Source organism: Ornithorhynchus anatinus, chromosome 13 (genome assembly GCF_004115215.2).
Source record: "Ornithorhynchus anatinus isolate Pmale09 chromosome 13, mOrnAna1.pri.v4, whole genome shotgun sequence".
NCBI classification, from domain to species: Eukaryota; Metazoa; Chordata; class Mammalia; order Monotremata; family Ornithorhynchidae; genus Ornithorhynchus; species Ornithorhynchus anatinus.
In genome coordinates this window covers 32236876-32264663 of record NC_041740.1, presented here as the reverse complement: position 1 = coordinate 32264663, position 27788 = coordinate 32236876, and the positions used below count along the sequence as shown (strand labels likewise).

The 27788-nt window shown below is 44.6% G+C and overlaps 1 protein-coding gene across 2 annotated transcripts in view; it reads right to left on the bottom strand.

Annotated features, from left to right (window-relative positions):
- Window positions 1-27788, bottom strand: part of FRMD4A (FERM domain containing 4A) — a 250340-nt gene that overhangs the window by 217107 nt on the left and 5445 nt on the right. The window contains exon 1 of one of the 2 annotated variants that reach the window (XM_029077375.2): window positions 9560-9907. The exons of the other annotated variant lie outside the window; for it this stretch is intronic. Coding sequence (XP_028933208.1) covers window positions 9560-9718 — 159 coding nt within the window. The 5' untranslated portion in view covers window positions 9719-9907. Of the gene's footprint in view, window positions 1-9559; window positions 9908-27788 lie in introns of those variants that run through there. 2 annotated transcript variants of the gene reach the window in all.

Below are 27788 nucleotides of genomic sequence, written 5' to 3'. Positions count from 1 at the left end.
TACTTATTTAAATTTTCTCATATTCTACTACTTCATCTACCCTAATCTATTTTAATGTCTGTCTCCCTGCAGATTGTAAGCTCCTTGTGGGCAGGTTGGCGTTTACTAACTCTGTTGTACTGTATTCTCCCAAGCATGTAGTACAGTGCCCTGCACACAGGAAGTACTCAATAAATACCGTTGATTGACCAATGAATTGATAACTCTAAAATAACTTGAATGACATTGGGAAGCAATGTGGTCTAGTGGAAAAAACATGAAACGGAGAGGCAGAAGACTCAAGCTCCAAATTTCAGCCCTGCCACTGGCCTACTTGCTAACCTGAGAAGCAGCGTGGGCTAGAGGATAGAGCACAGTCAGAAGGACCTGGATTCTAATCCTGGCTCCTCCACTTGTCTGCTCTATGACCTTGGGCAAGTCACTTGACTTCTCTATGCCTCAGTTACCGCATCTGTAAAATGGGGATTAAGACTGTGATCCCCATGTAGGACAGGGACTGTGACCAACCTGATTAGCTTGTATCTACCCCAGTGCTTAGTACAATGCCTGGCACACAGTAAGCAACATAAAAAAGGTGCAGGTATGAAAAATAGGAAGGTGTTTGCTGGTCATGGGCATTTCTGGACTAGTGGAAAGCCCCAGTGAAGACATTTCCAGAGGCCACCAAAATGGGCTTTTCATGTGAAGAACAAGAACTTGGGTGTATGACTCTCCCATCAGCCCTGCTTCACTGAAACTTCTTTAATGGCTAATGAATGAACTTGAAACTCAGCTGTGGAGGGCACAGGCCTGAGATCTGCCTTGAGGTGAGTTTGGATGAGAAGATATGAGCAGCTTTCTCCTTTCAGAAGGTTTCTCTTCCTTCCAATTTGGGAAAGGCTGGCTCAGGACAGGAGGCGGCCAAACATTTTTAAAAACTCACTAACATTTCCCTGCCCGGGCCCTGGCCTCTGGCATCCCCTCGAGGCCTGGGAACTGAACCGTTGCTTAAACAAGACATTCCTGGTCAAGCAGCTGGCTTTGAGAGTGGCGAAAGAGAGTCGGCGAGCCTTGGACCAGAGTGTAACCTAAACAGACCTTTTCTAACAAGATCTGCCTTCTCTGCAGCTGATGGGCCCTGACGCTCCCCAGATGTGAATGAAAAGGCCTGTCTCCAAACTGAGAGATTAAACAAATAGGCAAATATTTTAGAGTAGTTGGGGACCACTCGCTGTTTACATCCGTGCACACCACAACCGGCTTCCCATTTTGGCTCACATAGTGATGAGCGAGCAGTTTCAGGAGCACTGCAACACCAAGCCACAAGAAACCTCATTCCTTGGGGAAGGAGCGGGGTCTAAATGTCTAAAAGAAGAGGCTTGGAGCCACAGGTGCTTGGAATTATCCCTGGCTCTGCTACCTACTCATAGTGTTGGGCAGATGAGATGGTAATAATGATGATGGCATTTGTTAATAAATAATAATAATGTTGGTATTTATTAAGCGCTTACTATGTGCAGAGCACTGTTCTAAGCGCTGGGGTAGATATAGGGTCATCAGGTTGACCCACGTGAGGCTCACAGTTTTAATTTTACAGATGAGGTAACTGAGGCACAGAGAAGTTAAGTGACTTGCCCAGGGTCACACAGCTGATGAGTGGCAGAGCCAAGATTCGAACCCACGACCTCTGGCTCCCAAGCCCGGGAATCTTTCCACTACTATGTGCCAAGAAGCACTGTTCTAAGTGCTGGGGTAGATATAAGGTTATCAGGTTGTCCCACGTGGGGCTCACAGTCTTAGTCCCCATTTTACAGATGAGGAAACTGAGGCACAGAGAAGTTAAATGGCTTCCCCAAAGTCACACAGCTGACAAGCGGCAGAGTCGGGATTCTAACCTGCATCCTCTGGCTCCCAAGCCCAGGCTCTTTCCATTAAGCCATGCTGCTTCTCAGAACTTCTTTGGGCTTTCATCTTCTCAGCTGCTAATTGGAAAATGTGCTCCGGGAGTGAGTGACAGGTAGGGTATCTTGCAAACCCCAGGCCAGAGGACCAGAGTTTTGTGTTGGGCGGGACACTTCCTGCCCAGTGAGAGAGGAGGGATATAACTCCACATATTACTGAGAAGGATAGCCTCAAGTTCCTGGGATGCTACTCAGACTCTTGATGTACCAATTAATGGTATGTAGTTGGTAATCAAAATAATGATAATAATGAAAAGGACATTGTGGTAAATGTTAAGTACCTATTATGTGCCACACACTGTGTTAGCCGCTGGGATAGATACGAGACCATCAGATCAGACTGTCCCACACAGGGTTTACAGTTTAAGGGACTGTAAGGGAAGACCTCCGAAGGGAGAGCAGGTATTTCATCCCCATTTTACACATGAAGAAACTGAGGTGATTAGATGGTAAGCACTTAGCAGGCAGGTGCTGTGCGTTGGTGATTTCTACTGTACTTTGGCACTGCTGAATTCAGTGTTTTATACTCCAGATGTGCTCAATAAGTTCCACTGAGTAATTTACTGAATGCCTACTGTGTGCTAACTCCACCGTCCCAGAGGTGTGCAGTGAGGACAAAATGAAATGGCTGCTGTGAATGAGCTTTGGAAAAAATAAAAGCCCTGTTTAAAATCATTTATTATCATTTAGAGGGCAGTGGGCAGTCCAGGCTGTAATGCACTCTCCACCCCCTACCACCACCCAAATCTGTCCATCTCTGGGAACTAAAGAAGTGCCCACCCATCTCAATGGCACAGTGGCAGTATCTCAGACAAAGGCTTGGCAAGTCCAGGATTAAGGACCTGGTCCAAACCAGAAAGAAACCTCCTGCTGCCAGGCATTCAGAATAACGATATGAGAACTCTGCAGCAGCAGCTGTGGTTACACGGGCCAGATTGGTCAGGGGCAGAAAACCAAATATTACAGAAATGGTTCAAAAATAAAATGGAAGGAATCCCCCCACACACACCCCGACCTTCCCACACACACCCTCAGATCTAACCAGGTCCAAGGCGCCTGCTCCTGGTGGAACAATAGAAGCTGGCATTCTGGGCCCTTCCAGTGTTGTTTTTGGAACGAGGCTCTTTACTACGGTGTCGGCTACAATTTCCTCCACACACTTGGTTAACAGTAAGCACGGCTTTGCTCCACGGTCGCCCAGAAAATGCTTAGTGGTGCCCGGTGTGTTTGGCTTTGAAGAAAGAGAAAATAAACTGCAGGTTATTTGGCCAAGACTCACAGACACTATGGTAGCTGCCCAGCACGGGAAAATGACAAACAAAATGCCCTCCTGGAGCTGCACCACAAAACCAACGCAATGGAATCCTGGGTAAGAGAGGCAGTCCAGACATTTGGAGACCACACAGGTCGCCAGGGTAGCGAGAACAGAAGGCGCCTCACATTTCTAGGAACCGTTTACCTCCTGACCTAGATTTGGCTTCATCTCCTGCAGCTCCCTGACAGGCAGAGAGAATTCTGTTCCTGGGGCTCTCCCAGCCACCAAAGACAACCAAACTATTGTGACTTAGCCATCATTTCCCCTGCTCTTTCTCCCTGCACTTAGATTTGGACCCTTTATTCACCGTACCTTCAGCCCCACAGCCCAACTGTAAAATGCGGAATAAGACTGTAAGCCTCATGTGGGACAGGGACTGTGTCCAATGTGATAAGCTTGCATCTACCCCAGTGCTTAGTACCATGCCTGGTACATATACAGTAAGCACTTAAATACCATAAAAAAGTGCTCAATGAATACCACTGATTGACTGGAGTGGTGAAGTTGGGATTAGAACCCAGGTTTAATGACTTCGAGTCCTGTGCTTTTTTTTTATCTAGGCCTCGCTGCCTCCCTAAAGCAATGACTTTGGGAAGTTACGACGTGAAGAAAAGCTTTCTCCCAGCATCCAGGGTTCTTGAAAAGGGTTCGGTTTGAGTGCTATTCTGCAAATACACCCAACTCTTGAAAGAGAGAAAGCACTTCTGATTCAATTTACACTTCCTTGAATTTTCCATTTTCACCCTGCTTTCTCTCAGGGTGCCTGAAGAGTCCTTCCAAATGTTAGCTCGTTCTCAGAATACACTGGTAAAGCAAAAAATTGGGGAACACTCACTGAGTGCAGCTCTTGAGAGATGTGGATGTGGGAGAGATGCAGGTGGACAGTTCTGGCCAGTGGGGAGACAGACGCCCCTATCTCACCAAAGTCTACCCCATTTTAGCCAGTCAGTCAATCATATTGATTAAGTGCTTACTGTGTGCAGAGCACTGTACTAAGTGTTTGGGAGAGTAAGACATAGCAATATAACACATTTCCTGCTCACAATGAGCTTATAGTCTAGAGGAGAAGACAGATATTAATGTAAATAAATTACAGATATGTGCATAATTGCTGTGGAACTGGAAAGGTGGGGGGCTGGCGAATAAAGGAAGCAAGTCAGGGCAACACAGAAGGGAATGGAAGAAACAGAAAAGGGGGCTTAGGGAAGTCTCCTTGGAGGAGATGAACCTTCAATAAGGCTTTGAAGGTGAAGAGAGTAACTGCTTGTCGGATACGAAGAGCTCGTTGTGGGCAAGAATGTCTCTGTTTATTGTTATAGTATACTCTTCCAAGTGCTTAGTACAATGCTTTGCACACAGTAAGCGCTCAATAAATATGACTGAATAAATATGAAGAGGGAGGGTCTTCCAGGACAGAGGCATGATGGGGGTGAGAGGTCGGCAGTGAGATAGACAAGATCACAGGTAAGTAGGCTGGCATTAGAGAAGAGAAGTGGACAGGCTGGGTTGTAGTTGGAGAGCAGCGAGGTGAGGTAGAAGGGGACAAGGTGATTGAGTGCTTCTAAGCCTATGGTAAGGAGTTTCTGTTGGATGCAGAGGTGGATGGGCAACCACTGGTAGTTCTTGAGGAGTGGGGAAACGTAGACTGAAAACTTTTGTAGAAAAACGATCCGAGCAACAGAGTGAAGAATGGATTGAAGTGAGGAGAGACAGGAGGCAGAGAGGTCTGCAAGGAGGCCACTATGAGAATATGTCCTAGTTTGTTTATTGTCTCCAGAACTGACCCTGGTTTCAGAGAAACCATCCACGCATTCCCAGAACCACACCATCTTCCAGTGGCCCTGAATGTTGGACTTGAATACAATTACTAAGCGCTGCAGTTAATCACTCAATCAATTGTATTTATTGAATGCTACTGTTCTCTCGGATGAGTTCAGTTTAACAGAGTTAGTAGACACATTCCCTGCCCCAAATCATAATAATAATGGCATTTTGTTAAGCGCTTACTATGTGCAAAGCACCGTTCTAAACGCGGGGAAGGATACAAGGTGATCAGATTGTTCCATATGGGGCTCACAGTCTTAATCTCCATTTTACAGATGAGGTAACTGAGGCACAGAGAAGTTAAGTGACTTCCCAAAACCACACAGCTGACAAGTGGAGGAGTTGGGATTAGAACCCATGACCTTTGACTCCCAAGCCCATGCTCTTTCCACTGAGATCACACTGCTTCCACGCTGCTCCTTACCAAAAGGAACTTAGAGTGTAGTACGGAGGGAGTAAGCGGCATGGTCAAGTGGAAAGAACACAGGCCTGGAAGACCAAGGACCTGGGATCTAATCCTTGCTCTGTCATGTACCTGCTGTATGATCTTGGACAAGTCTCTTTACTTCTGTGCCTCAGTTCCCTCATGTGCAAAATGGGGATTCAATACTGTTCCATCTCCTACTTGGACTGTAAGCCCCATGTGGGACCTAATTATCTTGTATCTACATCAGTGCTTAGTACAGTGTTTGGAACATAGTAGGCGCTTAATAAAAACCACAGTTATTTAACAATACTTGCCAATAACACACGTGTAATGTGCAATTTAATTCAAATCATTAAAATATACCATAAAGCAAATTAAAAGGGATTTTTTGTTCCAGTTCCACCAGGAAAATGAGGGAATCTTACCCCTTGGATAGACTGACTTCGGCTCAGCCCAAGCTCACAGTCTGAATAAAAAAATTTCAACCTTATTCCTACTGGCGTTGACTCAATCTGGAGCTATGTGCCATCTTGGTCTTCATTTCTTTTCATCTGTAAGATGAGGAATATGTTCTTTCTCCACCACTCTGGACTTTGTTCATTTAGCAAGAAAAGAAAAAATCTCAAGTCCAACCAGTTCCACCTGCGACCTTAACATTTCACAAACCAGATTGTCTTTAGATCTAGTTCAAGTCACAAATGGACAAGAGCTTCCAAAATACTGTCCCCACTGCCCCTCCCTGCTGCACTGGAAGGTCACTAGCTAACTCCCTTCTCCTCTCCTCTGCAGGAGAGGCCAAATTCAAGATTCAGCATTACAAACCTGCTCCAAAATCCATTCTCGAAATTTTTCGGCTGCTCTGAAGTCCACTATTTTTGGCCTACACCTCCTTCTTCCAGCCTCAAAATGTGCCCTTCTTAAAGGTGTCCTTCTGTTTTCCTCTCTATCTCTCCTGGACCAACGATTTCCAGGCTAGAAACATCCCATGAATCATAGCCCCAGTTACTCAGATAGCATCCCTACCCAAACTGAGAGCTGAGAATCAATCACTACACGGCAGGAAAAGTGCCAGTGAGCTTGGTTCTGCCTGAATAACGGTTGACATTTCAAGTGAAATAAAGAGAAATCTGGTAGAGACTCAGCTGCAGTTAGGCTCTAATTCTGCTCTCTAACAGGAAACTGACAAAATTGCATTGACAAAGTGAAGCCCACTTCTAAAGTTTCCCTTTTTGGAACGTGTGATTTCTAGTAACTCACTTTGTACCCATTCCAACAACCCTCATTTAATGAAATCAAACTCATTCCCCTCCCCAGGTAACTCCAATTCAGGTCTTCAGAGCCATTCCATTTTACAGATAGGAGAAGCTGATGTTAAGTGTCTAATCCTAAAGTTCTGAGTGAACAAGGGACAGATTTCAGAGAAAGATGAGACAGGGACAAATTTAAGGGGAAAAACTCTTGAGTCTTGAGCCTACCACAATTCCTCAAGCCATCTTCTCCCTTACAGACCAAGAAAGCCTCCCATGAAAGGCTTCACTCCCTGTGACTCTGGGCTGGAAATCCAATGACGATGGATATTTTTGGCCCTTCAGTCAACTGGTTCTTGCAGGGGCAGATAAATGAACAATAGAAGTTGCCAACTTTTACCAGGGATACAGTTTGGAAAAAAAATCAAACACAAATACATTTTAAAATGATCATCCGCAAGCTCTTAAAGCACCTCCCACATGTCACCTAAGTGTCTGTGGCCAAGACTTATAGGCTGGCTGGCCAGTCAGAATGCAGAGTCTGTTCACTTTCCTTTTCATATTCAGTTGCATGGTGGAGGGGAAGGAATAAATGCTATTGAGGGTTGCTGATCTTTCAGACAGTCAAAATCATTTTGACATTAAAGATCCAGAGTCTGGGACTTGGAAAAAGATAGGAAATAAGTTCCCCTCTAGGGTCATCTTTTTCTTCTCTCTAAAGCTAACGCATATAATGCACATTTATCAGAGTGAGACTGCCTCCCACCTCCTTTCTAAAAATCCAGCGCTTAGAACAGTGCTCGGCACATAGTAAGCGCTTAACAAATACCAACGTTAAAAATCCTTGGTCTTAAAGAGCTGGATATATAGGATTAAAAAACAGAGTACATTCCTTAAATAAACCGATAATTGAAGTCAAAGTAGGTTTTTGCCCCAAATGAGTTTGGTTTCTAGGGTAACTTGCTGGATAAAGCACACCAAGCAAGATGGATTTGAGGTTCGATGGATTTGAGGTTCTTACCTCGAAACTGCCTCTTTCCCAGCCCCTGTGGGTTATCATGGTTTTTCAGAACGTCTGTGAAGCAGGACCTCTGCTGCCCTTTCAGAGATGAATTACGATGGATTAACAAATAAGAAGACAAAGAGTGTGCCTTTGAGGGACATAGACTAGTGACAGATCTGTGATTGAAAAGGGAATGCAGGAGGGTTGGATGGAGTATTTTCCCATTTGGAGTGATGAGGGTGCTCCTTTAAGATAGAGACCTGGATCCTGGATTCTCCAGAGGTTGTAGAATTCTGTGCTTCAAATGATTGGTAAACAAAGGGAAGGAAGTCAGACTAGGGAAAAAAACATTCCAGAACCAAGGAGTCAGACCCGTGAATGATTATGATAAATAATAACAACAGCAGTAATAATAATAGCTGTGGTATTTGTGAAGCACTTCCTATGTGCCCAGTATTGTACTATGCATTGGGATACATTCAAGATAATTGGGTTGAACCAGCCTCTGTTCCACATGGAGATCACAGTCTCAGTAGAAGGGAGAACAAGGATTGATTCCCCATTTTACAGAGGAGGAAACTGAGGCACAGAGAAACTAAGTGGATTTACCAAAGTGTCACAGCAGGTAAGTGGTGGAGCCAGGATAAGAACACAGATCCTCTGTCTCCCAGGTCCATGCTCTTTCCATTAGGCCATAGTGAATTTGGGGAAAGTAGAGTTATCCCAGTAACTGAACAGCACCCTGGAAAAGCTATAAGAGAGAATGATCTTCCCTTGGAATCCTCACTGCATTCCAGAGAAACACACCCACCCTATTGCTTCATGAAGTAACCCCCAAGTGGGACAGGGAGAGTCCAGTCTATCTCACATCTATTCCATGGCTCAGCTCAGAGTGAGCGCTTAATGCAATAATAAATAAAACCTACCAGTTCCACCACAGACTCATTTTCAGCAACCACTTGTATGGCTCCACAATTATCTCCTGGAGTGTCTCATTAGTAGAAAAGCAACAAGAACAAAGCCACCAGGGTCAATGTGGCTGATCACATGTCTCACTGGAAGGAACAAACTCCTTCAGATGCACAACTCAATTCCTAACTGTTGTGTACCCACAGCCAAATATAGTTCCACACGGGTAAACCCCTGGGGGCTGTCCCTTCAACCCAAGACCAAACATCCACTGCCAAAAGAAGTCGTTCAATCGTAATGATTCATTTAGTAATGCTGGTTAATTAAAGCCTATCACTCTGGCCAGAATAAGACAAAAATTTAAAAGCCGGCCATGCCTGTTTGCTTCAAAACAGTGCGGTGAGCCAGCTAATCAAGTTAGAGGGGTCAGAGTGGCTAAAGAATTCTTAATGCAATGATACACAGCAGGTGGGCCCAAGACTTTTGGTGCACAGATGAAATACACGGCACAGCAGGGGCACTGAACACTTCCTTCCCAGTGGAAATCGGTTCTTACTGGATTAAGGTGAGAGGTTTTCAGAGCTTAAAGATCAACCCAGGGCCAATGCTGATCGAGTTAACGTGAAGAAATGGCAGAAACGATTCTTCCTCACAATTCCTTTTAAACATTATAGGTCCCTATGAGACTGGAAAAATTTCCTCCCCTCGATCCAGGAGGATAAGATCTTAGCTCCCGTTGTACAACCCTATACCGGAATCCTAGTCATTCCCCTTCTATTTGGTGGGGGAGAGCCCGTAGACTCAAAAGGCTAGTCAGGGACTCCTCGTCCCTACACCACACTCCCTCCCCAAAAAGGACACTCTCGCTAGGCAAAGGAGGCATTACAATCCCACCTGGTACACGGTCCTGGAGAGGCACCATGGCTTCAGCATCAGCCACAAGACCCGTGGGTTTCCAAATCGACACGTCCTCCGGGCCTGCAGAGTCAGATTCCACACCAGATTGTCCCAGCTATAGAGGAGATCTTCCAAGCCCAGGAGCAGAGCGGCCATGCCAGCTCCGTACCCAGACTTCACCCTGCTCTGGTCTCACACAGCGTGCTGACTGCCAGGCCCCTCTAGGATCGCAAAGTTAAGATGTCACCATGATAATCACCAAGCCAAAAAAAGCTAAAGCCAAAATAAACTTGATTTCCTTTTGCCCTCCGCCTCCTACTCTCCCCATACTCAGGGGACTGTTTGTCTTTAAGGACTATCAAACAATTACTTCCAAATCAAAACTCTCCCCCTGCCTCTGGGAATCACCCAGGACAAGGTAAAAATATCCTCTCAACATGCAGATAACTGCATATCCCTCTCTCTCTCAGGCAGGGCTGGGACTTACTTTAATGCTGATTTCTCAGTTGGCTGGGGTGGAAACAGGGAAAGAACTCACTTCCAAAGTCATCACTTAATTTTCAAAATGCTGGGATTCCTTCCAGGGTGAAAACAAGAGGAGGGAAAAGCCACTGGCTCTCTCAGCTAGCATTCCCAGGACATTGCAGCCTGATACTTAACTCTTTCAAAGACAGTTACCAATGACTGTTGTACAAATGCAAAGAGAAGGGTACCAGAAATCCAGAGAAGCTGCTTTCTGGATAAGCAGAGTGGGTGACTTGCTAAAAACCCTGGCATATTTTTGGAAGTTCCTGCAAATTCTTTTGTATTGGTGAAATAGTGCACAGGACTTTAAACTGAAGCACGTTTCTGTGATTAGAAATATCAATGCCTCAGAATTTGGAACAGTCGATCTTATTTTTTGAGTGCTTACTATGTTCATAGTCCTGTACTAAGCACTTGGGGGGGTACAATACAAAAGAGTTGGCAGACAAGTTCCCTGCCCTGATTGAGCAAGCTCACTGAGGGGGAATAAGGTACCGTACGTAATCCAGTTCTTGACACCATACTCCAGTCTTCCATTTTTTGGTTAGGCTAAGACTGTAACTGAGCAACTTAGCAAGACCTTCAACTCATGTTTGAAGCAACATGGCTTAGTGGATAGAGCATGGGCCTGGGAATCAGAAGGACATGGGTACTATTCCCAGCTCTGCCACTTGCCTGCTGGCATGATTTTCAGCAAGTCACTTAACCTCTGTCTCCCAGTTCCCTCATCTGTAAAATAGGGATTAAGGCTGTGATCACTATGTGGGCCATGGACTGTGTCCAACCTAATTTATATCTACACTAGTGCTCAGTAGAGTGCCTGGCACATAGTAAGCACATAACAAATACCATTAAAAGGAAAAAAATTATGAACACAAGCATCTGGGGCTGTTTTTGGTTACCATGAGTTTCTTTTGAAGGGCTTTACCAGGCTTCAAAAGTTTATCCTCAAGTAAGTTCAGTATATTATGACTTTGATCTTTGGGATGTGAAAATTTTATCCCACATAACACCCTAACAATAAAACATCCCATGTTCCAGCGCAAGGATTCTGTAGTTTAGTATGCAAGAGACACTGAGGGAAAAAAGAACTTTCTCTGCAGAAGTCATCATGGGTTCTGTGCTGCCATTTCTATCTCTTAAAAAGAAAAACCATGAGGTTATGAGGTTTGATGGCACCTTAAATTATGGTAGCTCCATAACTATTTGGCTCAGGAAGACTTTGGGTTTTATGACACCATGGATCTTAAATTGAGGTGTTCCTGTTATATGAAACAGTGGGTACAGTTCCAAAAAGAACATCACTCCAATTGTCTTAAGCACCTCTCTTTTCTCTCTTACTGGGTTTCCACTATCATGATGTAAATCAGATAGAGCAGCCCATTAAATAATGGCTCCCAGCTGAAGCATTTCACACCAGGTCTTATCCAACGGGAGGTTTGTCTTCCTTCTTCTTGCCCTGTTCCCTCTGCCCCATCATTTTTTGTCTTTAAAAGGAAAAATGCTAAAAATTTCTGCCATCTATGGAAGCCCATTGACACAGAGTCTGCTGTGATAAGAGATTTTTAAAAAACAAAATTCAGGCACAAATGGAATGTGGAAATGGATTGCTTCATTAGCATGATCTAACTGCTTTGGTATTTTCAAGGAAAAACAAATTGTTGATATCCTGCCGTCTGTTTCTGCATGCTTTGCTGCGGATTTAGCCCAACCGCTCTTAGGAAGGGTTCTGTTGGGCAGTGGATTCCTGGCCCAAGCATGCCATTATGGAGTAAATGGAGATGGCTCTGAATGAGCTGTTTCACTCTACTGGTTAAATAATGTAACTGTCAGAAAACCAATTTAAATATGTATTTAACTGATAGAATGGAACCGCTTCTCTGGTGCCCTGAGTATAAAGGTGCTACTCTAATTTCTTTTGGTGTCTTTTTTTTCCCAAGCTTGGTCATACTTCTGGAGCAACGTGTTAGCAGTGATAATGGAAACTGGTGTCAGTACTTGGGCCCTGATGAGAACTTTTAGCTGATATTCTTAGGCCAAGGGTGTTGAGAGCCAAGGCAGCTGAGTTCTAATACTGAATGTGCCCCTGCCCCTTGGAAAAGAGAATTTCTCAGATTGTGAGGCTCATGTAGCTTGTGTCCCATCTGATTATCTTGTACTGACCCTAGCATTTACAGCGTGGCTCAGTGGAAAGAGGCTGGGCTTCGGAGTCAGAGGTCATGGGTTTGACTCCCGGCTCTGCCACTTGTCAGCTGTGTGACTGTGGGCAAGTCACTTAACTTCTCTGGGCCTCAGATACCTCATCTGTAAACTGGGGATTAAAACTGTGAGCCCCACGTGGGACAATCTGATCACCCTGTATCCCCCCCAGCGCTTAGAACAGTGCATTGCACATAGTAAGCGCTTAACAAATACCACCATTATTATTATTATTATTACAGCGCTTGGGACATTGTTGTGTTTAATAAATGCCATAGTAAAAGATTTTGGGGGGCTGTTTTCAGCACTTGCTTCAATTATGTGTGGGAGAATTGAGTGTATGCTCTGGTGCCACTTAACAGTTATGACCTTATTTGTGACGGTGTCAATGAGGGACATACCAAAATTCTTGCTAAAGCCAAAGCAGATGACATCTCCCATTTGGTTTTGGAATTTTACACTTTGTCCTGCTGTCATGAAGGGAGTTTAGTCTCTCAGGCCTCATCCTTGACAACATCAGACTGGATCCTGTTCAGATCTGGGTTCTCTTGGAGAGGAATGCAAAATCCTTTGGTAATAGGTTTGTCAGGTTTGGAAGGTGAGCTTCAAGGCCTGTAATTTTCAGGATCATCCTTTTTCTTTTATAAAATATCTCTGACCCTTCTGTAATATGCAGGCAGCTCTCCAGCCCCTCAATGAGCTCTTCAAAATGGTAACTGGTGGGCCCCACAATGCCTTGGGCCAGTGATTTAAGGGCCCTGGCTCATCCTTATAATATGCTCAGCTCATTTAAACAGCTTTTCAACAAATCTTCCCTCCTCCAGTTTGGTCTTCCAGCCCTCCCAATCCAGGGTTTGTCTGCTCCTGAATCCAGTTCAATTTTTGGGTAAAACTGAGGGGTTTTTTTTGTTTAAACACAACAGCATTTAACACCCCTGCCTTTATTCTGGGGATATTGGGAGAATTAATTACAGCTTTTAAAACAACCTACAAAGTTCTGAGTTGAAAGCAATGCATACTGCAATTATTGTCAAAACGTATAAATTCATAAATACACAGGATATGAAGTACATGCTCTGGAAAACATATATAGCATCAAAAATGCTGTCACAAATATGTTCTTAATTATTCGATAATGATTTCCTGCCATCTATGTAAGAAAATGTCAGGCTGACATCTACTATAAATCTTCCATACTTGATTGACAAACACGGGGCAGTAACCAGACTGAATAAACACATGATTTAAGCAATTTTTCTGGGGAAGGTTTTGTCACCAGATCACTGAAGAGCTATCCTTTTTATCCTCTGTTGAAGAGCAGTAAAAACTCAATCCCGCTCCCGAATGTTTTTGAGACTCTCCTTCAACTTCCACATTTACAGAGCCCTGCATGGATTGAAAGTTCTCTTTTGGGCAGCAATTGTGTCTACCAGGTCTATTGTATTATCCCAAGCACTTAGCACAGTGTCTGCACAGAGTAGTGTTCAATAAGGACCACTGATTGACTGGTGTAGCAGTCTGAAACTTTGTCCTTGGAGAACTCCATACATTTTGTGGGTTGGCTCATTTCTCCAATTTTTTTTCTGCTGACCTAGTCTTCCTGGCTAAGGAAGAAGCAGCTGAGTGGAAAAAGGGTGTATTTACTGGGGTTGCTACCCAAAGGTCTGGAATGTACTCTGGGAAGATTGCCCCTCCTGATTCCTAGGCTTGATTGGTGCCCAGTGGGAACCTGGAAGCAGGGTGGATTCTATCATAAAGTTCTAATCCTGGCTCTGCCATTTGTCTGCTATGTGACCTTTGGCAAGTAACCACTTCTCTGTGCCTCAGTTCCCTCATCTGTAAAATGGGGATTGAGACTATGGGCCCCATGTGGGACAGGGACTGTATCCAATATGATTTGCTTGTATCCACCCCAGCGCTTAATACAGTTCCTGGCACACAGTAAGTGCTCAACAAATACCTCAATTATTATTATTACTATAAAGACACATTTAGCAGTTGCCTGGAGTACTGTCCATCCAGGAAAGCCTATTTTCTCTTTCCGACTTCTGTTTCTGCCCTCGTGTTTCATTCATTCATTCATTCAATCGCATGTATGGAGTGCTTACTGTGTGCAGAGCACAGCACTAAGCGCTTGGAAAGTACAATTCTCTCTTTCACTTCCGATGGCAGACTGCCTTGACCCATCCCTAACTGGAGAGATAAGCTGCCTTTGGAAGGCAAAAGCAGGAACCCCTTCCCTAGCAGGCAACAGGCCTCAGAAAAAAGTTTCCAGTCGTGGTGGAGGGGAGGGAGCATGAAGTAGATGAGGGAAGGGATTTCTCTCTTGATCCATTTCACTGTTCTTGGAAAAGGATGCACTGAAAGAATGTTTGGGTGGCCTTGTGAGTGGATACAGCTCAAAGTATTTCCAAACTTCCAACCCTTGACTTGCCCATTGAGCTACCATAATCCCTTATACTTAGATCTGGACACTGTTTCTATTGTAACACTTAAAGAGTTCTCATTTTTGAAACCTAGAAGCCAAGAGACATTACAGTAAAACACAAATGCAGACCAAGACATCAGTTTTATCTTGTTTGTAATGGAATAAGTGGAAAAAAAAACTTATCCTGTATACAGAAATATTTTTGAGCCCTGGGAAAGTAGGAGGAGAGGCAAGAACCGGCCTCCTGATTAATCTCTTTACTGCAACAGGCAAGGAATCCATTTATAGAAACATTCCCCAAAGGTCAATGAACTATTACCCCAGCTGACTCTGCGGCCATAAAAGTGATCCCATTAAATCAATTAGGCAGGCACGCTCTTTCCTTTCTTCAAAACTTTGCTAAAACTTCAGCTCTTCCACCAAGTCTTCCCTGCTTTATCCAGCCTGGTACCGGTCATTCTATCCATGTTGGCACCTCCGTAGCCCTACGGCTTCCATCTGTCCCCCATGTGGAGAGATTTCTGGGACTTCTCATATACTTTGCACTCTCCTTGGTTATAGTAGTAATGGCATTTTGTAGAACACCTGGGTCCTACAAGCACTATACCAAGGCCTTGCAAAGTACAACAAAAGCATAAGACACGTTCTCTGCCCATAAGGAGCTTGCGGTCTCATACCGGTCCACTTGTTGGACTTCTAATCCTTCAGGGGCCTAGCTTTGGTCTACCTTTTCCCTTGTAACTGCTCAGTGGGGTCTCAAAAATCACTGTTTTAAAAAAATGGTATTTGTTAAGTGCTTGCTATGGGTCAATTACTGTTCTAAGGACTGGGGCAGAAACAAATTAATAAGACCATATACAGACCCTGCCCAACATGGGGCTCACATTCTAAGTAGGTGGGAGAACAGGTATTTAATCCCCATTTTTGCAGTTGCGGAAAATGAGGCACAGAGAAGTTAAGTGGCTTGCCTAACGTCACACAGCAGACAAGTGGCAGAGCCACAATTAGAACCTACTTCCTAGACCCGGGCTTTATCCATTAGGCCATGTAGTTGACTGAGAGAGTGGCTCATAGGCCTAAAAGAAAATAAAAAAAGGACTGGCAGAAGAGAAGTCAAAATAAGGGTCCGGTAGAAATTTAATCCACTCTGTTTCCATTTCCTTTTCCAAAAACTGTCAAGAAAGACTGAGAGGATAACTGAAAAAAATATCACCCTTTGTGGAAGTAGACATCCACATAGGATTTTTTTTTCAATAATCAGAGGGAATCTGTTTTTTTTGTGTGAGATGAGTTTCACCTGGAGGCAGAAATGAAATTGATTACTGAAGGATTCAGCTGTAGGGAGAGGCTAAGGGTACAGGCATGCTTGGTTTGTAGCTCCCAGTGCAGTTACCACAACAGAGTCCACCCTGCCCTGGGTCAATTACTCAAAATGAGTTGCACTGTCCCAACCCAACTTTCAAGATTTACTCCCCAGTCACCATTCTGTGTTCTTCATCAGACCCCAAGTCCCCAAAATGGCGGAAATCAAAGCTGCCCATGGTAGTGGAGGTGGCTGAGAAATTGAAGGAGTTATTATACCGACTGAGGTGTGTCCTGGAGCCCCTCCTTTGGCTGCCCAAGATGGACTGACTCCTCCTTTGGGCAATCTTAGGGTTTCTTGGGATCAGATTGCTTTCTGAAGCCTGCTTTCAAAAAGCATAGAAACCGCTCAAAGATACCCCATTTTGTCTTACCTTGGGAAGTGGAAAAGTAGAAAATTCTTATAAATTCTTTTTCACTCTGCACGTGGCTGTAGAATTCTTAATCACTTTGATACTTACCCCAGCCCCATACACACCTATGTAAATACCCATATACTTTCCCATTTCCCCTAGCCATAATCTATTTCAGTGTCTCTCTCTCCCTGAAGACCATAAACACTTTGTGGGCAGGGATCACATCTACCAACTCTACTTTATTGTACTTGGGGAGCAACATGGCTTAGTGGAAAGAGCAAGGGCTTGGGAGTCAGAGGTCAGGGGTTCTAATCCTGACTCCCCACTTGTCTGCCATGTGACCCTGGGCAAGTCACCTAACTTCTCTGAGCCTCAGTTACCTTATCTGTAAAATGGGGATTAAGACTGTGAGCTCCACGTGGGACAACTTCACTCCCTTGTATCTACCGCAGCGCTTAGAACAGTGCTTGGCACATAGTAAGCGCTTAACAAATACCACCATTAATATTATTACTTTCCCAAATGCTTATATAGTACTTCGCACACAGTACGCTCAATAAATACCATTGTTTGAAAGAAAAATCAAATCTGCCAGTCTCCCTTTTTCCTCAATGTGTCCCACACTTTCTTTCTCTTGATTCTCCCACTCCTATCATCCTGGCTGGTTCAACGTGTGCAGACGCACACGTGCATGCCCTTCCCACCCCCGGAAGCCATACTCACAAAGACAAATACACCTCCATTCTCTGATCCTATTCCAACACCCAGATTCAGGCCCAGCTCAAAACCCAAGACCATAATCACATTCTCAGTACCTCATCTGTTGAGGATCTTGGTTTTAGTTAACACTGCCACTAAAGGGAAGTGGAGTCGGGAGCCCAAGGCAATATCATAACTCTGCCCTGAGGTAGGAGGACATGCCTCCATTTTGGCACCAGCCGTCTGGGATCCAAGAGTAGAGGCTCAAGCTCTCCATGTGGACACTAAAACCATGGGTGGATTAAAACAAAGATTGTGCGGGGAATGGAGTTCACGGTGGTTTGGGGCCTGTCCTGCTTGTAGGCAGAGGAAGGGAGTAAATGACAGCTCAATATCCTTTCAGCTCTAGGATGGGGTCAAAACTCTCCCACTGAACCTTCACACTGGAACATTGTCAACCTGGACTTGATTCCAAAATGCAATCAGCCTCTCAGCAATGTGGTGTTTGCTGCCCAATATTCCCAAAGAGAAATGAAGGTCAAGGGCCCTCACCAGGCCCCTGAATCACTCACTGCTTTGTCCTTATGGATGTGAGTCCAAGATGTTCATAAGGTTAAAATCTGCAGCCAACAAAGAGGACTTATGGTCTTAATTTAGAAATTTGTGACTCATTCCCTCTCCATCATTTTGTCATCTATCCCTCTTCTTCCACCGTCCCTCCAGCAAAGTGGAAAAAAAATCTGTTTATCCTTCTCTATCTCCATGTATACAGGATTCAAATATTCGCTGCTACTTTCTGAGATGTCACTTCATATTACTAGAGAGGGCAACCCACAATTCAACAGTGCAGGGTTTTCACGTGGCAGAATATCTAATGATGTTGGGGTTTCCCTCCCACAAGCTATTAACTAGGCCACAGCTTGGAAAGAAAAGAACAAGGAAATATTCATCTCACTCAAGCCAGGAGAAATCAAACTCATCTGCAGCTAAAGAAAGTAAGACTTCCCCAACTATGCCCTCAATTCCCCTATTCCCTATCCCTTGTAGGTTGATTCCGCACTTGGATCTCTACCCTTTAAGCACTTGATATTCACCCCACTGGCAGCCCCAAATCTCATGTATATATCTGTAATTTATTTTAATATTGGTCACCCCCTCTTCACTGCAAGCTCCAGGGAATGTGTCTGCCAACTCTGTTGTATTGTACTCTCCCAAGCTTTAGTACAGTGTTCCGCACACACTAAGTGCTCAAATACCCCTGATTGATTCCATTCTATTCACTTAAGAGTCCCATGTCTTGCAAAAATGAAACCAATTTATGATGCTCTAGTCAAATGGCAATGGTAATCCCAAGAAGGAGGAGGCAGAGATTCTACCCTAGGCTTATTGAATGAATGATTGTGGCAAATGGAGGGGTACAAATGTTCCTCTCCATCCCTCCAGGTCAATTCTGCCTTTGATCTGCACCCACCAATCAATCAATAGTATTTATTCAGCACTTATTCTGCACAGTGCACTGTACTAAGTGCTCCAGAACACACTACTAAGTGCTCCAGAGCTCACAAGAGAGTGACTAGAAAAGATCCCTGACCTCAAGGAGCTTAGAGTCCTAGTGCATTACTGCCTTGCCTCAGACTGACTGAATCCTATACCAAGTTACCTCTTGCTTGGTGCACAGAACCCCAGGATCAATTCTGAAACCCTGGCACCTTTTGAAATTATTTTTTAAACTGTGAATAAATAAAAAGAGAAAACAGAAAGAAAATGGTGTATGGATAGCAACCCATCATTTGAGAGTTAGTCACTCTTCACTTAATAGAAATAGTGTTAACATTAGTATTTATGAAGTGTTTACCGTGTGCAGAGCAAGATACTAAACTTTGGGAGAGAATGCACAGGTGGGAATTAAGGCATTTTCCCTGCCCCTGAGGAGTGTAATTTTGATGTTCTTGTCCTCTGGACTATGTTAGTTGAGGGCAGAGAACGTGACTACCAACTCTGTTATATTGCATTCTCCCAAATGTTTAGTATAGTGCTTTGCACACAGTAAGAGATCAATAAATATGATTGAAAAAATGTAGTTGTAAGCAAAACAATGTTAAGTGAATCCAATATCCCCATAAAACTGTCCGGGGGAGGAGGGAGGAGCTCTGTCCCAGGGAGCAGTAGAAAACTGCTGTGCAGAACAGGAATCAATCAATCAATCAAGTCCTGAGATAGAAACTGTAAGAGATCAGTCCAAAGGGGGACAAGAACAGACAATGTCCAACTCAGCAGATTTACATTTGAAGCCACCAAAGTGCCCGCTGGCTTCAATTATCCAGACACTTCAGGCCTAAAATGTCTGGCTAACTCGGGCTACAGTACAGTGCATGTTCAGATCTCAGTTAACCAGATGTTTTGCCTGTGTGGGCCCACGGTTACAAAATGATGTTAACCATTAGTGCAGGGGAAAAAAGCTGGCAAAGAACAAGATAAGCAAATCACCAGAGGCAAGGAGAGGAAAGGAAGTAGAGCCAGAGACAGGCAGAGGTGGGAATGACCCAGCATCCCACCGTGGCAGCGGTCAGAATTAGCCACCTAGGCTGACTGCAGTGTGCCCTCTTTCCAACTCCAAGTCAAGGCCAGGTTTCCTTCAGAACCCCTCAGTTTTGCAGCTCTGCGCCTCCAGTCGCAGCCCTGTGTGGTTCTGTGATCTTCTTGCCCCGTTAGGCTGCAGGCTGTGGCTGAAGGGCAGGATCAAAGGTTGGCTCTGAAGGGTCCCAGAAAAGTCATATATAGATCCCTCGCTCCCATAAAATCTTGGGGGTGGGGTAGTAGGGGGAGTTGGCTCCATCAGCAGGGCTACAACGCCACTCTCTGTTTGCTTCCTGCATTTTCCTCTCCACATTCCCGGCAGCTCTCACTAGGAATGCATTGGGGAAGTGTACGAGTGTGTGTTGGGGGGTGGGGGGAGAGAGGAGGAGAAGAGTGGGGAATGGGAACCACTACTGGGTTCCTGGCCTCATCTGACCTGACCTGATTTCTCCACTGCAGAAGGAGAGCTTTTGCACAAGGGATCTCCTCGGGCCAGGACATCTTGGCTTTGCATCCCAGTAATCAGGAAGCATAGAGGATATGCTTTGAAGCAACCAAAAACATAAAAGGCTACTTCAAACCACCAACTCCCCGCCTTCGGACTCTGAAACCCCACAGCTCTGCATCAGGATTTCTCAGGCTACAGATGCCTGCGTTTGTAAAAACACTCATTCTTCCTTCCCAGGTTAACCTACCCCAAGGTGGAGAGACCCTCACAGTTCCTCTCCTTTGGTTCCCATAAGTTTTCCCTCAAAGCAAGCATCAGAGGCTAAACAGCTGGACACCACATTGTTTCTAAAGCCAAACAAATACAGAGGAAAGTCAAGAATCCCAGGGACTGTTCAGATTCAAAGAGATCAGGCAGTAGCACAAAGCTCAGCTGTTTTACCAGGGGGGACTTTGGGAACCTGGGACTGGGCTTGATTCTGCATTAGGCCCACTAATGTGATTTACTAATTATTCCAAACTCTGAGTACCGCAGTTCTCCTGAATCAATGATCTAGGTTTTTACTACTTTTCTTGGCAAAAAGCCCCACTGCCTGGAGCAGAAAATCTTTCCCAGGAAACTGTTGTTATTTATCCATTTGATAGTTTACAGTAGAGTACTGATGGTAGCATTTCAGCAGCACTTGGAGGGGGAAAGGAAAAAAAAAGGGAGAAAAGAACAAAGAGGTGGCTTCCAATGTACCTGGTGGGAACTGAGAGGCAGAAAACTTTCCATCTTCATTTTCTCCTCTGCACCGATAGCCTTCTTTCAAAGATGCTCTGCCTTTGCAGAGGTTGTGGATTGTGACATCAATCTTGGAGGTGCAGAAAAATGATATATACCTTCAGGTTTTCAGCTGCGCAGCTTTTATTGATAATGTATTCTTTGGTCACTGTTCCCTACCAAGAAGATTTCCCTCAGGAAAAACCTCTGATAATTGTAAATCAGGACACTTCCAATATGGAAGAACTAAGAGGGGTATTGCTTTTTCAGGGCTTATCCCAGTAAATCCATTCTTCTATAAGAGGTTAGGTAGGTATATCATCCATAGAGAAGCAGCAGGCCTAGGAGTCCAAGGACCTGAGTTCTCACCCCAGTTCTGACAGCTGCCTGTTGCATGACCCTGGGCAAATCATTTCACTTTCTTTGTGCCTCAATTTCCTCTTCTGTAAAATGCAGATGTAATACCTGTTCTCCCTCCTACTTAGTTAGCCCCATATAGGGACAGGGACTGTGTTTGAGCTGATTACCTTGTATCTATCCACGTGCTTAAGACAGTGTGTGATATATATTAAGCACTTAAATACAATAATGAAAATGATGATAAAAACAATAGATCATAAGCCTTCTGAGAGCAAGGACTGTATCTTTTTTCTTTTACTGTATTCTCACAAGTGCCTACTATGGTGTATTGAAAATGGTAAGTGCTCATTAAATATTATTGAATGGATGAAAGGATTAGTTTGCCTCAAGATTTGCATGAGGTGTCACATGCCCATTTGAAAGAAAAAAACTGGGGGAAAACTGGGAACCCATCCCAAGCTTTTACATTATTCTCTTCCCTCTGAGTGACCAGTATGGACCGGGAAAGCCCAAAAGGAGTCAAAGTCCCTTAGCAATCCAGGGCTTCTGGACAAGTTGCAGAAAGCTCTGGGACCTCAACTAAAGGTGCTCATAACTTAACTCTTTTCAGCAGGGTAGTCCATGTATTTACAGCAACCAGGAACATAGAGGGACAAGGTAGATCAATCATTTAAGTTGGAATGACAAGGCCCAATCCAAGACATGAAGCAATTTTTCTAAAATGGTCCTAGGCCAACCTATAACTGCTTCAGTTACCCTGGAGTCAGTCAAATTGTAAGCATTGGAGTATTTACGGTGTTCAGAGCACTGTACTAAATGCTTGGGAGAGTACAATATAACAAAATAACAGATAGGTTCCGTGCTCAGAGTGAGCTTTCAGTCTAGCGGGTGGTGTTTGTGGGTGTATCTCCTCTAGACTGTAAGCTCCTTGTGGGCAGGGAATGGGTCTATCAACTCTGTGGTACTGTACTCTCCCAAGAACTTAGTACAGTGCTCTGAACACTGTCAGTGCTCAATAAATACAATTGATTGCCTGATCTTAGGTACTGAGTGAAGGCACGACAAGTTGGGTTGAAGGTCTGAGAGAGAGAGCAATACTCACAAATGGAAAGGTTTTCACTGGCTGGGCCACCCAAAGTGAGAAGATGGCTGTGTTTGTGCTGGTTTCTCTGTCACTGCATGTTCAACCTTGAATCAATCAATGGTATTTACTGAGCACTATACTAACTACTTGGGAGAGTACAATATAACAGAATTAGCAGAAACGTTCCCTGCCAATAATGAGCTAACAGTCTAGAAAGGGAGACAGATATTAATTTAAGTAATTTATAATATATAATTTGAAGACCTTGAACTTCTCTCTGTTGAATGATCATTATGGTATTTGTTAAACACTTACTATGTGGCAAGCACTGTGCTGAGAGCTCAAGTATATACAACTTAGTCAAGCTGGAAACAGTCTCTGTTCTGCACGGGGCTCACAGTCAAAGTAAGAAGCAGAACAAGTATTTAATTGTCATTTTACAGTTGAGGAAACTGAGGCCCAGAGAAGTTAAGTGACTTGCCCAAAGTCATTCTGCAAACAATGGGTAGAGCCAGAATTAGAACCCGGGTCCTCTGACTCCCAGGACTGTGTTCTTTCTACTAAGCTATGCTGATCCAAACAAAATGTGTGTAGTGTGTGTGTATTTCTTTGGCTTTGGTTTCCTACACCTTGGCCCCTGCTCTCAGAAGCCCCTGCGAAGACTCCCAGACCCCGCTACCCGCCCTGCACTAAGCAATTTTTCTAATGTTTCCAGGTCACTGAATTTTATTCTTGTCAAAGTGATGGCAGCCCTGCCCTAACTGCTGTCATTTGAATTTCAGGGCACTCTTGAAGTATCATCAAGGAGTGACCCCAAGGGGGCTGGATTGACACACACCTTCTCTGACAAGTTCAATGGCTGACCCTGGCCAACCACCAGAGATATCCATTCCACACAGTTGCTCAAACAGAGAGAAGGCAGGAGGGAAGAAAAGGGCTTTGAATGAGTCCCTCTCCCTCATTCTGAAATGATTTCTGAAATCACTGGAATTCAGGGCAGGTTTCCAGCATTTACCATCTCCTAGCTTTTCCAGGTTAGATATATGTCTCCCCCGGCCAGACACCTGACTTCGAGAGCTTTAGACATTAGCCCCTCCAACACCACTCATGGATCTGGATCTGGGCATGTAAATGAATCCATCCATCGATTAATGGTATTTATTGAGCGCTTACTATGCGTAGAGCACTGTACTAAGCACTTGAGATATGTTCCCTCCCCATATCGAGCTTCCAGTCTAGCGACGAGCTTCCAGTCTAGAGTCTAAAATTGCAGAATAGAGAGTCTTTCCATTCTGAACACCTCCATCTCACTCCGGGGACCGTCCTGGCCCCGTGGCCTGGCTCTCTGCTTTCAGCACCTTGACTTTTGCCACAGCCAAGGGAGTTTCTACTTTCAGCCCCACAGAATCGGCACTGAATATGCCCGAATCTGGGACATCTTGAATCCCAGCATCTGGAAATGCTAATTCAAGAAACAACACTCCAGTGTAGCGAGAGGGCCCCACTGAGCCCGACTTCAGTTTTTCAAAAGTTTTGTTCCTCCTGCCTTCCAGTGGCCAGAACGAGCCACCGCCTAAACAGAGGGGAAAGTTTCGGCTGGTGGGGAGGAGAAAGGGAGAATGGAAAAGTGAATGGATTGGGCCTTGTAAAGTGAACAATAGGGGATCAGCCCTTCCCCCATTAAATCCAAATTGCTAAAAGTTGTTCCATCTCTGGGACACAGCCCAATTTTCTGTGGTTTTCCTGCTGTCTTCCATTGTTTCCCCAGCTCCTTGCTACACCCCACAATGCGGATCTTGGCGAGAAAGCCGACACGGCTCCTCCAGATTCAATCCAAATCCCAGTTGGCATTCCAGAATGGGTGTAAACTCTCAAACTCTAAGTTTAAATTAGAACTTGCTTTTTCTGTTTAATTCCAGTGCCGACTCAACCCTGAATTACACTTGCTAAATATACTCCGAGACGCAGCTGGGTTGCAAAGCCCAGGCACGTGACTCAATCTCCCCCTCTGCACTCCATCCTCCTTTTTGGAAAAAGATTTTCCCTCTGCTATTTCTAGGAGCCTGAAACTAATTGCCTCGTCCGCCTTGCTTGAACAACGCGCCAGAGACGGCGCTTTGGCCTCGGGAGTTGGGGAGACGACGGAAGCTGAAATAGCTTCTCTCGCTTACCTGCAGGCAACATAGGAGGGGAGGCCTTCCTGCTTTCCTTCTCTTCATTTTTGAAAGCTCCTGACCTTGCTGTATCTTCCTGTGCTCAGGGGAAGAGAGGGATTCCACTTAACGCTGTCCCTCTTCAATGAGGCCTGTTTTTAAATTGGAGCCTGCTTTAACTGGGGCCACTCTAGACCAAGGGTCGAGCAAAAGCAAAGCTCTGGAAGGTCCTTAAATTCCCCTCTATCATTTTATCCTCTGTCCTCTAAACATAATACTGAGAGAGATAATAGCCTGGGCTCCAGTTGCATTATTCTTATTCTGACTGAAATACCCTCTTTACTGGAGCACAGTCCAGAACCTCTCCTCACCTCCCACACTGAAGCAGTTTTCTAGTAGACAGAAAGGAATCACTAATGCCATAGCAGCAACTGAAAGCATTTCAGCAAGAAACAAGATGGATTCCATCCACGCCCCACCCATACAAGATAGATTGTAAGCTCATTGCAGTTTTCCAAGCATTTAGTACAGTGCTCTGCACACAGTAAGTGCTCTTTAAACACCACTGACTGACTGCAGCCTTTGTGAAAGTCAGATGTATCACACTTGTTTTCGGATCTCTTCACAAGGGTCACTTAAGCCAAATCATCTGTCCACGGTACTCTTCATTTGCTTAGTCCAAGTGAAGAACCATGGATGATTCCATGCCTGGACTGCAGAAGCCTGGGAGGAAGACAGCCTGGTCATCCCATTTTACAGAGGGGAAAGCTGAGGTTCCAGGGGGATAGCTGGCTGATCCAACATCATCCAGGAAGTCCAACGAAGGCTAAACAAACCCTCTCTGACTCTGGGTTTCCAGTGAGCTACTTCCATCCAGATCTGTGTTCTACCTCTGAAATATGAGATTCATTAAATAAGCCCTCCTTTAACGTCCATGGATGTCAGTGGCACAGTTGCGGGAAGAACCAGACAGTCTGTGACTCAATTTTCCCCGACTGGCTGAGGAAAATGTTAATCCCTGTCTGGCAGGGGGAGATGCCGAGGCTTGGTTCAGAAGCTTCCGAATATGTGCTTATCTCAAGAGATAGTATTAGAATGCTTTTGGGAAGCAAAACGGGTTCCTTTAGAACATCTATCCTCTTTTGCTATCCCTTTATTGGCAGAGAAAGGTACAGGCAAGGCCTCAAACTGAAAGGGAATGAGGAAAAAGTGATCTGATGTTTGTATGAACAGGGATGGAGTCTGTGGTTATTTTATATTTATCTTATGGGTCTGACACTTCCCATTCAAATGACAATTTACACCATACCCAAGCCGGTTTTGCTCCCAAATGACTAAACCACCAAAAAAAAAAAAAAGGCAACGAATCACTTGCTTGGTCTGGGAGGAATTTGTTTTTACAACTTCGACAGTCCATTCATGTGGAATTGCAACCTTGTGAATGCTATCAAGGTTGTGAGACTTAGAGAGACCCTCTCGGCAAGCAGCGGGAAAATGGATAGAGGGCATACTTAATGAGCACCTGAAAGATGGACGGCCACTAATTCTAAGCAGGAAAAGAGGGCTCAAGAGCCCTCTGGCTGGGTCAGATATTTTAAGTGCTGGGTTTCCTTTTAAACAGCTGCATATCATCAAGTTCCCTGCAGGAAATCTCAACCCCCACATATAGCTTCCTAGGATTGCAAAATATATCTATACATACACACATAGACACACACATAGGTATTCAAGGGCATCTGGGAAGGAGTCTACCATATGGGCCCTGAAGCAGTCAGTTTCATTTTATTAAGGGTTTAGTTTAAGGAGAGTAATGATATCCTGTTCAGGCTGTTACTCAAAAAATGGCTGGAAACAAATTAGAGCCTATCAAAATGGCTCATCCAAAATAGATGTTCTCTCTCTCCGCTCACTGATTGAGCTAGCCCCCCATTGTGATAGTCTGGCTCTTTCCTGGGGGCACCCTTCATGCCTATATTACTCTTGGCAATCGTTCCCTTTAACTAGTTCTTAGAACAGACCTGGGAGGGAGACCAATACCCTCACCTCCTCCTTTTATCTGAGGCACCCAAGGTTGTAGGGAGACTAGAACACACCATCCCCAAAGCTGGGAAAGTCTTGGGCATTTCTCCCATCCCTGTCACTGACTGCCTGGGACAAGTTTCAGGACGAATGAGGGACTTGATTTTGGTTTCTCGATTTTCTTTGACTGCGTGGGTCAAACAATCACTGCTCGGTCGTGGAGATGTGATCAAAAAGGGAGGGGTGAGTTTCCCCTGAACCCTGAATATAGATGGATGAAGATATATGAAGCAAAGTCCAAGGATAACTCAGGGATGCATCAATAACAACATCTATGACATTTGTTAAGATGCTCACACTAAGTGCTGGGGTGGAGAGAAGATACCCAGGCAAAGGAAAGTGGTCTGCCCAGTCTTGACTACTGCACAGTCTGACTACAGATGTGCAAAGACCGTGGGCCTGGGAGTCAGAGGACCTGGGTTCTAATCCCAGCTCTGCCATGTGCTTGCTGTACGATATAGAGCAATTCACTTGATTTCTCTGTGCTTCAGTTTCCTCATCTGTAGATGGAGGATTCAGTACTTGTTCTTCTATTTAGACAGTAAGCCTCATGTGGGAGAGGGGCTGTATCCAATCCGATTAACTTGTATTTACTCCAGCACTTAGAATAGTGCTTGACACATAGCAAGCACTCAAATATCATAAACAACAATCAATAATATTCATTGAACTTTACTGTGTGCAGAGCACTGTACTAAGTACTTGGGAGAGTACACTAGAACAGAGATGGCAGACCTGTTCCCTGCCCACAGCAAGACATAATCTAGAGGGGGAGACAGACATTAATATAAGAAATCATGGATGAATATATAACTGCTGTGAGGCTGAGAGAGGGGTGAATAAAGGAAACAAGTGTAAGGATGATGCAGAAAGGAGTGGGAGAAGAGGAAATAAGGCCTTAAACAGAGAAGGCCTCTTGGAGATGTGCCCTCTTCAATAAGGATTTGAAGGTGGGGAGAGTGGTTGTTGGACAGATATGAAAAGGGGACGGTGTTCCAGGCCAGAGGTAAAACGTGGGCAATAGGTTCATGGTGAGAAAGACAAGACTGAAATACACTGACTGGTTAGCATTAGAGGAGTAAAGTGTGTTGGCTGGGTTGTAATAGGAGAGCAGTGAGGTAAGGTAGGAGGGGATAAGGTGATTGAGTGCTTTATATCCGATGGCAAGGAGTTTCTGTTTGATGCAGAAGTGAT